Genomic DNA, 11,924 nt, shown 5'->3' with positions numbered 1-11,924 from the left:
GTTGGGTGGTTGAAATGAAAATTTTGGAGGGTCATACACGATTTTATCAATCTTGGAGGGGGCAATGGCTCGTCCTTACCCAACTAGCTCTGTTAGTGATTATCATGAATGGTTATGCTTGGGCGCCAGAGCTTCAACAACAAGCTTCCCCGAACAAGTGTACCGGGCTGATTGGTCACAAATCGCTTGACATCGAGCCAATTTCAGACTTTGCCAGAAGCATCATTACCACTACATTAAGATAGCTCATCCCTGGGAGTTCATGGATTGAAATTTGCGAATCATTTACATAACATCCTTCTTGATGGTTGTCACGTGCTAGGATTAGTACCGACCACAAGATCGATAAATGTGACACACTTGGGGTACAAATCTGAGGAAGAACGAAGGTTGGCAGGGCTTGTGAGCCTTAGGGTTTGTGAGGGAGGGTTTCAAGGGCAGGCTCATCCTTTGTTCCCGCTACTATAAACTCTAATGCAATTGCTAGCATATGGAGGAGCGGTGCATGAAACAAAGGGACTAGCAATGACTCGGGAAGAGGAGCCGTTGCTACTAGGAACAAATGGTGTTGTTGGTTGTGAGTCCACCACACCAACCGGAGAGGAATCCATCACCACCACAGTTGCTAGCATAGCTACTCTTGCGATTTGTCGCATGGCTACCTCTTGAGGGCACCCCATGGCTACTGGAGTTTTCACTGACGTGGTTGTAGGTTGTACTCCTGCCACTTCTCATAGGCGCAGGTTTTCCCTCTTCTCGTATACCTGGGTGTGGTCCTCGAGATAAGAGGAAGGACTTCAATGGAGGTTGTGCTTTCCCTACAGGTGCTCCTCCTTAGTGAAGGTCTTAACGGGGACGCCCTTCTCTAGATGTGCAATGGCTACCAGGTCGGTTGATGCTTCCTCCTTGAGTTCTTCAATGTTTATCACAAATTTCTTGAGTATGGTGCACTGCAGTTCGTGCACAAGTTCCTTCTTTTGCCCAAAAATCTTTTCATCCATGAGCTTGGCAATTTCCGCAAGGATCGGTAAGTGTGATACGAATTTGTCACACACTAGGATATTATTGGTAACAGTCGTAAGACCGATGAACGTGACACAATCGGGGGTACAACTCCGAGGAGCGAAGATTGGCCGACCATGGTGCCATGGATGAGAGGAGAGAAGGTTGGGGACATGTGTTAGATTTTTGCTACTCTATTCGATAATCCATAGAGAAGATACGACTTGATGTCTTAGAAGGACATAACCTGAACTTTCTGAACAAATCAAATCCCTATCTTCCTAACTAAACTAGTCTCTTTCTAATCAAATAGATGTCCTTATTAATTACTCTAATGGACTAAAAGATGAGATCCACGCGTCTTGGCAACGGTAGACCAATAGGCTTGAAGAATTTGGTTGGAAACCACCTCTACATCACTTCCTAAAGTTTGAGTAGAGATTTAGCAAACTGAGCGTAGCTTGTTTTGTTCCTTGTGATGGAACCAAAACGCTCGGGTTCATGTCCTAGACTTCCCGACTGTGTACTACAACAAGGTTTGCTCGGCTCTGATGAGGGAGTGGTGATGATAGCTGCGCGTCATTGGCTTGCTTAAGTGCTTGTAGTCATCGCTAGATGGTCTAGGTACCTGGATGTAATTTTTTACTTCTGGTGTTCTTTGTACTACCTTGATAGTTGATGGATAGATCGAAAGTTTTTCAGAAAAAATAATAAAAGAAGTACATGCATATATTAACACTCAAGAGTTAGTTGTCTAGTGTTATCCCTTGAGTTGATTGGTTGCAGCTGCATATAGAAAATATATTATTTATGACAATTTCTATAATGCAATGCACAATTTGTAGAATAAAGCCAAACGCCTACCGCAAAGTTAGTAAGTTTAGAGGCCAAACTCAACCAGATCAAGTGCTTGGTGATTCCAAAAATTCTTACTCATGTACTACCATCCAAACCTTTCCCAAGAACAAATGAAATATATCAACTCACTCGAAAGCAAAGTGCTACGATCTCAACTCAGTGTAAAGAATGAATGAAATATATCCTTTAACTTATAATTCGCCAAGACACATTTCCAAGACTAAAACAGAGGCTGCATCTGCCTTTTATTTATTTACTAGGAAAATGAACGCGATCAAAATTCATCACACCCGAACACCTCTAATCCAATCACTATGTTTCTTTCAAAGAATAAGTATTCTCAAATATCCCTAACATGAAGTTCTTTCGAGTAGACCATCTTTAAAACGTACGCAATGTTATTTTTCCAGAGAAATATTGTTCGACTTGCGAGCTGTGCTACAATGCCAGAATGAGGGATAAACCAGCTACAATCCAAATTCTCAATGTGCACAGCCCGTAGTAATCCCAGGTCCTTCCTTATTTGGACTGCTTTCCCTCCTTATTTTTCTTCCCCATCACAAGGACTAAATTTCTTCCTTCCTAATTTTTTTAGAAATCCTTTTTAATTAGAAGCTTTTGCTTTCCCTCCGTATTTTTCTGCCGCAAGTTCTAAATTTCTTTCCTTACTCTTGGCTATCACCTTGAGGTTTATATAGAAGCCGTGGACAAAGAAGCGCTCCACGCCTTCTAGCTTCCTTACATTCCTGTCACAATGACTTAATTTTTCCCTAACTCATTTCTCTATACACGTCGATTGAAATCCCCTTTCTTATTTCCTTCTTTCTTTTTCCAACAGAGACTCAATATCCTAGGATCCTGATAAGTGCCACACGTGTGACACGAAGTAACTGTGCTCACACGTGTGGGCTGAAGGAGATCGGACCGAACGCCCTTCTAGCCACCCATTATGACACGTCAGTTTTTTTTTATTTCTTTCACACATGCATGCAAATAGGGACAAAAACGTATGATGCCAACGGAAATCTTTTGGGTTTTCCAAACTTTAAAATATTTTATCTCTTAAATAAAAATTTTGATTGAAAATCTGTTTTCACTATTAAATCCGTCATGACGAGGACTTCGGAACTAGATCTCATATCGATATGTTTCGACGATATTTTTGGCGGTCAAAAGTTTCCATGTCTATTGCACATAAATTTCCATAATATTTATATTGAAGTTGCCATGATATGTTTCAACTACTTTTTCTTCTATGTTTAAAGTAAATTTTGACATGTTATAAAAAGGAGAATTAAGAAACCAAACTCGCCATGGAGAATTACTAAATTTTTCGATGATCCATGAAATAATTTTGACATGGTTCATCATTAAAAAGAAATCCGTTGTGAATTACTTTAAAAATGCATAGTCAATGACTCAAATTTGCCATGAACCAAAAGCTAAAATTGCCATGGTGAATTAATTAAATTTGTCATGATACATGCACTAAAATTTTCCATGGTTCATAGAAAAAATATTTTCCATGGTCAAAATACTAGAATTGCCATGGTCAAAATACTAAAATTGCCTTGATCTATAAATTAAATTTGCCACGATGACTTACTAAATATTGCCATGATCCATGAATTAGATTTGCCGTGGTTAATTACTAAAAGTAGCCATGGCCAGTTAATTAAAATTTTCGTGAAAAGTAGTTGAAATACAATGGTATCTTTAAATCTAAAAAAATAGATGAAACAAATCATGGCAACTTTAGTGTAAACACTATGACAGCTTCAGAGTAACATCATGTCAATTTTTTGCCCCAAAAAAGTCATCGAAACATATCAATATGGGATCTAGTTTTGAAGATCTCTTTGAGGCGAATTTAATGATGAAAACGGATTTTTAGTTGGATTTTCTATTTCAAAGATAAACTATTTTTAAGTCCAAAAAACCAAAAAGTTTTTGCTGATGCCATCTGTTTCATGTGGCAAAATGGGTGATAATGGGGTGTTTGGACCATGTTGCTTCGTGCCACATGTGTGGCACTTATCTTTTTGGATATCCTATCGTTCCTTATTCCTTTGCATGTCGACCCACAAGTAGCCAGCCTGCACCACCCCACCGTCCCACAAGTCAACCAACAATTCCGTCCGATTAGAGCCGTTTCACTATGACTTCTTTTTCTCTTTTATTGAGGGAGTTAGTTCCTTTATTCCGAAATCCGCACACCACCCTCTATTAAAGCTACCTGTTGGTGCCCTAGACAACTCTTGAAGGTATATAACTGGATCTTTTTGTAAAAAGGTGAGGTGGGACTTCTAAATAGTTAGCATTGTTAGTGCGCTTTGTTAGACCCTCCTTCATCCGAAGGGAGGTGCCGAGTTCGACCCCCACATTAAGAAGTTATATTTTTTCCTTAACGACCCTACACGCACACCAAGAAATTATGTTTTTATTCACAACAGCCCAACGTGGCCCAGACGACGCACGAGCTGGGGAAAAACGCGAGCGATCGCTGGTGGAGGTGTACTCCCTCCGTCCAGGTGCATACGTCATCTTATGTTGTGCATCATGACCAATGCGAAGGGAAAAACGAGATGGCTTAATGTTTATTTGCTAATTAATAGCATTACATGCAATGAACTGACTACTGCATGTCGTGTTTGGTAGTCTCAAGTCATTAAAAGCATGTACGCCCCACATCTCTTATTGGTTGATTCCTTTATTTATGTCAAGAAACAAGAAAATGATATGAGAGTTAATGCACCGCGCCTAACTGTTTTGAGATTATTTTGATTTCATAAGATGACTTATACATGTAGAGGGGGGGGGGGTACCTACAATATGTATATTTATGGAGTGCAGGTTGAATACCAAAAAAGGGACTTTTATGCAAAATTACTGACGACGAACAAGGAGAAGCACAAATGACTTTATTAGTAAGTATAGATTAAGATCATCATTTTGGTGACATGAGCCATCCAAAACACTAGAGATGGCTACGTTTTCCAAGGTCTAGAGCCAAACCTATACAGACACGAGAAGATATTTAAGGAGGAAATGAAATTGCTCATTTTGAGAGCTAGAAGGAAAACACACAAGGCTGGAACCTTGGGTTGATACTTTCATCTGACATATTGTAGAGGGCTTGTGGCCATGCATTAGTTTTCTTTTTGTTCTCATTATGTTTTCCTGTACAACTTTTTACCATAATACTTCCCATATCAAAATATATTTCGCTTTGAGGCATTTTGGGCTAAGCTAGAGGGCTTTGATTAGGCGGTGTGGGACGCTTGGGTGTGCGACCCGGCGATTGTGGACCCTTTTAAGAGACTTGACGCCCTGTTCAGAAACGCGGGCGCTGCATTATAGGCTTGGGGTCAGATAAAAGTGGGTAACATCAAACTTCAGATGCCAGTGGTGACGCTCGTTATTTTCAGGCTAGACCAAGCAATGGATTCGCGAGATTTATCTGATCTGGAGACTTGGTTGAGACGCACCCTGAAGCTCGCCCCTCTGGGCCTCGCTTCGCTGGAAAGGACGATTGACGCAACAGAGATCAAGATTCATGTGGTTACGTGAGGGTGATGCTAACACTAAATTCTTCCAAGCGGTGGCTAATGGAAGAAGAGCTAAGAACTTCATCCCTCAAGTGAGGGTGGGTGATGAGATAGCTACAGAGCAGGGTCGTAAAGAGGAGATCTTCACTACCGCCTTCCAAGATCTGCTAGGCACGGCGAATGCTAGAGCGCACACTTTGGACATGAGGTTTCTGGGGGATGGAGGAGCATGATCTATCGGAGCTAGAGGTAATCTTCACGGAGGAGGAAGTTTGGCAAGTAGTTAAAGACATGCACCCAAATCGCACACCTAGACCGGATGGATTCAGTGGTATGTTTTATCAAAGAGCTTGGCCAATCATCAAAAATGACATAATGGCAGCGCTTGCCAAGCTTGCATCGGGAGAGAGCAAAGGATTCAAAAGACTTAATCAAGCTCTCATGGTGCTCATACCCAAAAAGGCGGATGCGTTGGATGTGGGAGATTTCCGGCCGGTCAGTTTGCCACATAGTTTTTCCAAGCTTTTAGCGAAACTGCTCGCCAACAGAGTCCGAAAGCAAATGCTTGAACTGGTGGGAGTGAACCAGTCAGCGTTCATAAAAGGGAGGAGCTTGCATGACAATTACCTCCTTGTGAGACAAGTAGCCACGAAAATCCATGCCAGGAAGAATCATGGTGTCTTTCTTAAACTGGATATCACACGTGCGTTCGACTCCCTGTCGTGGCCATTCCTGTTTGAGGTTCTCTAAGCCAAAGGATTCGGTATAGTATACCTAAATTGGATTGCCACGCTGCTTCAGGCTGCTAATATGCGTGTGCTAGTCAATGGAGCCCTCGGAAGGAGAATTTGGCATGCCAAGGGACTTCGATAAGGGGATCCGGTCTCCCCGTTGCTCTTCGTCATTGCTATGGAGGCCCTCTCGGCCATTATTACTAGAGCCTTGCAGGAGGGAGTGCTAAGCAGTTACACGGGCATCTCGATGATGCAGAGACTGTCCATATACGCAGATGATGTCGCCCTCTTTGTGAGGCCATCCATGACGGACCTCAAGTTTGTCAGGAATGCATTGGAGATATTTGGTGGAGCTTCTGGCCTTAGGGTCAATTATAGAAAATCATTGGCAATCCTTATAACGGAAGATCAGGAGGACTGGGCAAGAGTCGAGAGCCTCTTGCAATGCGCCATTGGGGAATTCCCCTGTAGATATCTAGGGTTGCAGTTAGCAATCAAGAAGCTTACCGAGGTGCAGTGGAAACCGCTCCTAGACCAAGTAAGACACTTTATTCCTGCATGGCAGAGAGGTCTCATGCAGCGCTCGGGTCGGCTCGTGTTGGTGAAGTCTGTCATCGCGGTAAGACCAGTTCATCACTTGCTTGTCATGAAGGCACCGGCTTGGGTCCTCGAGGACATGAATAGTTGGATGAGAGCTTTCTTCTGGGCCGGAAAGAACCAAGTAAATGGAGGCCAATGCTTAGTGGCTTGGAGCTCAATCTGTAGGCCGCTTGGCTATGGTGGACTTGGAGTGAAGAACTTGAGTCTGCAAGCCCTAGCCCTCAGAGTGAGATGGGAATGGCTTAGATGTACCGAGTTGCACAGGCCATGGCAAGGTCTTCATATGCTGATTGACGATGAGGCTCGACAAGTGTTTGATAGCCTAGTGATGATAACCATTGGCAGAGGGGACAAAGTGTTATTCTGGAGGGATAGATGGATTCACGATTTTGCGGTTTAGGACATAGCGCCATTGTTGGCCCCAGGAGTGGACACACAGACTAGAAATACTAGGACAGTGGCTCAGCCTTTGAGTGGAGATAGATGGTTTCAACTGCAACCCCAACTCTCTTTTGGAGCGCTGATACAGGTCATGGACCTTAGGCACGCGATCGCTACAGTGCCGAGAGATGAGCAGGTCGAGGATACCTTTGCATGGCCACACGATAAATCTGTCGTGTACTCGGCAAAGTCCACCTACACCCAGCAGTGCATGGGTGGGATCCAATCCCCGACGACCATTGGGATTTGGAGAAGCTGGGCCCCGCTTAAGTGGAAAATTTTCGCATGGCTGGCGGTGCAATACAGATTGTGGACATCATACATGAGAGCACGGCATGGCTTGCAGGAGGTGCCTTCCACGTGCTATACTTGCATGCATGAAGAGGATAATGTCGAGCACATTCTGGTGCAATGTGTCTACACGCGTGAGGTTTGGCACACATGTTTTGACACATTGCATCTTAATGTCTCGATCGACACCTTTGTCGAGTGGTGGCTCAGTTCGAGGAGAGGCTTCCAAGGCAAGGACATGAGGGGTTTCGACACTTTTGTCATAGCAGCTGCTTGGTTACTCTGGAAGCAATGGAATGCGAGAGTCTTCAATAGACAGAAGCAGCAAAAAACACGAGGAGAAACAACTAGAGGGATCATCGACGAGATTCGAGATTGGAAGAGAGCGGGTGTAGGTATAGGAGGCCTAGATAGATTTGTGAGAAGTTGATGTAAGGACATCTGTATGGTGTGGGTGTTCCGACAATTGATGTTCGCATCAACCGTTGGTCTCTTGTAATCTTTACTCCCTTCTATAAAGATATGGTACGTCTTTGGGTACTCTAAAAAAATACGTTTTTGCAGTTCGAACTGTAAAAACATCTTATATTTTCGTACAGAAGGAGTAATATATTAATATATATAAGTAGGGGAATCTACTGTACTACCATCTCATAGATATATTAAAAATGTGCTACGATCTCATAGATATACTAAAAATGTTCTACGATCTCATAGATATATTAAAAAACTTGATCTGAACACTCAACAGAGGCCAGCTTGCCAGATTCGACCAAATCAAGTGCCGTGTGATCCCAAACCTTGTTTTTAAAATTCACCGTAAAAGGAAAGTTGCCAAGAGAAGGCGGCGACAGAAATAGAATTCTGCTCAAAACCGAAAAGAAACATTCGGCAGTGCGGGCTGGGTTCGCGCACGCGCGCCAGTTTCATTACTAGTTGGACACATAAAACAGTTCATTTCCTGCAGAAATTAGGAGACAACCCAAACAGTAAGAGCAACTTTAACGGGGCGACCCATTTCGTACGCCGCCGTCCGTTTGGATCGGCACGGACACAAAAGGCGGCCTAACGCGCCGATCCAAACGGACGGACGTCCGCTTTTCGTCCATGGACGACTCATTTTTGAGCTGGATTTGCGTCGGCGCGGATACGCGCACGCTCGCCCTCTCCTCTCCTGGCCCGCTGGTCGGTGGCACATTGGCCTCCCCCCATCCAACAACAACCCTTGCCCTCCTCCTTCGTCGTCGACGCCGCCGCCCATTTTTGCCGGCGACTCTGCCAGCTGCCGGCGCCTCCACATCCGCCCAGCTACGCCGCCCACTCCCGCGTCACCCGCCACCGCCCTCTTGCCGCTGGGGAGCCGACTGCTTCCCACACCCCCGCCCCCCACCACATAGCCGCCCCCGACCAAGAAGCCGCCTCGCCGCCCGGCCAGATCCTCACCGGCACGCTCGTCGGACGCCGGCAGGACAACTAGCTGGTCCGTACGCGCCGCGACTCCCTTTGCCGGCCGTCTCCTTCGCCGACGCCCGCAAACTGTTCGACAGTTTGCCAAGGTACAAAATGGACTCTGCCAACGAGTTCTTTTTTCACAATTTTCTTTGCGACTCCGACGATTCGTCCTCCAATGACGAGGAGGAGATATTGGCTGCCGTGTTGGTCCATCACCACCTCAACAGCCAACGGCCATTGTTCCGTGGCTCCATTCCGGGCCACCTTCCGTCGTTGAATCGCAACCGAGAGAGCGGACATTTCCTTCTTTGGAAGGACTACTTTGATATAACAAACCCGTTGTTCAAACATCAGAAATTCTGACGCTGTTTTCGTATGAGTAGGCATCAACCGTATTAGAGAGGGGATGGTCGGCTATGATGACTATTTCGAGTGCTAAGAGGATGCCGTTGGCAAGATTGGTTTTCCCTCTTATCAGAAATGCACTGCCGCCATCCGAATGCTTGCATATGGGGTGCCCGGTGATATCATTGACGAGTACGTCCGTATGAGCGGGTCTATTTGCCTAGAGTCCCTGTATAAGTTCTGCAAGGCTGTTATTGCTGTGTTTGGCCCTGAGTACTTCAGAGAGCCGACTGCTGAAGATACAACCCGTTTGTTGGTGATGAATGCCAGCAGGGGCTTTCCAGGGATGCTTGGTAGCATAGACTGCATGCATTGGGAGTGGAAGAACTGCCCTTCTGCTTGGCAGGGGTAGTATAAGGGCCATGTCAGGGCTTGCACTGTCATACTAGAGGCCGTGTCGTCTTAAGATCTCTGGATCTGGCACTCTTTCTTTGGTATGGCCGGATCACACAATGATATCAACATGTTTCAGCGCTCGCCAGTGTTTGCTAGGCTTGCCGAAGGCAACAGCCCACCGGTGAACTTTACTGTCAACGGCCACAACTACGACAAAGGATACTATCTGGGTGACGGTATCTATCCTCAGTGGACCACTATTGTCAAGACAATACCCAACCCTGTCGGAGAGAAGAGGAAAAGATTTTCCCAAGAGCAAAAGAGTGCTAGAAAGGATGTCGAGCGTGCCTTTGGTGTTTTGCAATCTCGATGGGGCATCATTCGGTATCCTGCTAATACCTGGAGCACGCAGAAACTATGGGAGGTGATGACTGCTTGTGTGATCATGCATAATATGATTGTAGAAGACGAGCACCCAGAACGTCTGTATAATCAAGGGTTTCAGTTTCAGGGTGAGAATGTTGTGCCTGAGCATGGAGTAGCGGCAACGTTTGAATAATTCACCCAATTTCATCAAGACATGCGTGATTGGAAAACTCACGTGCAACTGCAAAATGATTTGGTTGAGCATATGTGGGCTCATGTTGGCAACCAATAGATGTATATTCTTTTATTCGTTTGTAAAACTATGTGAGAGCTATGTGAGACATTTTTATTTTCATTCGGCTTGTAATAAACTATGCTATTTTATTCGGTCCAACACTAGGTTATTCGATTCAAACTATGCAATCATGCAAAAATTAAGAGGGTCAGGCGGCCACGCTGGCACGTATGGGTCGGCGTGTTGGACGCCCTACTGATCCATATCTAAAACAGGGCGGACGCAGACGGGCAGACGATCCAAACGAATAAAAAGCGAACGAAATGACCGTCCGTTTGGATCGCCCTATTAAAGTTGCTGTAAATAACTAAGTCGGGATTAATAACAACGGTACCTCCCCTGGCACGAACTGCTCGATGTAGCTTGCCTCGTTGTGCTCGCTCATCCGGTTGCGCATGTAGGGGTCGCAGGAGACGTAGAGGTTCTTGACCATCACGGACGCCGACCCAGGCGGCACGGCCAGCCGAACGACGGCGGTGACAAGCTCCAGGTCGTCCTCGGTGGGCACCCCCGTCACGAACTGCTTCAGGATCACCCCCTTGTTGCTCACCTCTGCCTCCGCCGCCGCCATTGCTCCTCCTTGATGCTTCGATGGCGTGTACGGCCGCCGATGAGGCCTCGAGTGGTTTGAACGACGCGTGAGACGGCGCGGACGGGGGAAGTTGACACTGGCTTTTCTAACCGTCGTGCGCTGCGAGGTGCGTACGTAGGTTTTGTATATGCGGGGGATGGAGCGGGTGGTGCGACCATGTGCGTTTAGAGATGGTGACCAGTCAGCTGTCAGCCGGATCTCGATTGATCTGGAACCAGTTGGCAGCAGCATCGGACAGGGAGGCCACGGCCATGGCCTTGCATCCCGCGATGCTGGTAGTGGCCTAGTGGGGAACGCCCGCGATCCCCGTCGGTTGGGTTGACCTCGTGTGAACGATGAGAGTCGTGTTAGGCGAGATCAGAGTATCGTTTCAGTTTGTGATGGCGATTGTGAAAGCGAGAGCAGATGTACAGCGCACTTTGCATTTTTTTTTTACGTGCCATCGTGTCCATCCTTACGGAACCACATCCACGGTATCAAGCTTGCACACGGTTAAGTTGGTGTTCACAGGGAAAAGAGAAGATCATCCATAATCACTTCTCAGAGGTCATGCGAAAGGGGACAAGAGCAACTTTGACTTTAATTGGAATGCGCTCAACTTGCAGCCTGCTGACTTGCATACCATTGATGCTACTATCACGCAGAGGAGGTTTGGGAGGCCATTAAGGAGATACCGAGTGGGGGCCGATTTCCGTGTTTTGACCCTTTGCCCAAAGTTTAACCGGATCTGACCCCTCTTCGAAATTATTTCGGGATCTGACCCTTTTACTTACTGCCGTAGTCTTTGACGGTAAGGTTACACAACGTACTGTCACAGGCCTTGACGGTAGGATTTAACCGTGCCGTCACATTCATTTAACGTTGAAAAAATCCTACTGCCGAGGTCTTTGGCGGTAAGCTGTGTAACCTACCGCCGTAATCCTCGGCGGTAGGTGCATGCAGGCCGGCGCGGCTGGGCTAGAGGGCTCGTAATTATACAGCTACAAGCGTGCTGACCGCTGCTG

At 45.9% G+C, this 11,924-nt stretch overlaps 1 protein-coding gene across 1 annotated transcript in view; it reads right to left on the bottom strand.

Annotated features, from left to right (window-relative positions):
• Positions 1 to 11,054, bottom strand: part of LOC119307848 (2-alkenal reductase (NADP(+)-dependent)-like) — a 22,668-nt gene extending 11,614 nt beyond the window's left edge. The window contains exon 1 of the mRNA XM_037583937.1: positions 10,663 to 11,054. Coding sequence (XP_037439834.1) covers positions 10,663 to 10,899 — 237 coding nt within the window. The 5' untranslated portion in view covers positions 10,900 to 11,054. The remainder of the gene's footprint in view (positions 1 to 10,662) is intronic.
• Between the last annotated feature and the right edge of the window lie 870 nt (positions 11,055 to 11,924).

The sequence above is a fragment of the Triticum dicoccoides genome, chromosome 5B (genome assembly GCF_002162155.2).
Source record: "Triticum dicoccoides isolate Atlit2015 ecotype Zavitan chromosome 5B, WEW_v2.0, whole genome shotgun sequence".
In the NCBI taxonomy this organism is placed as follows: domain Eukaryota; kingdom Viridiplantae; phylum Streptophyta; class Magnoliopsida; order Poales; family Poaceae; genus Triticum; species Triticum dicoccoides.
The sequence above is the reverse complement of the archived record's forward strand: the minus strand, read 5'-3'. Positions and strand labels throughout refer to the sequence as shown.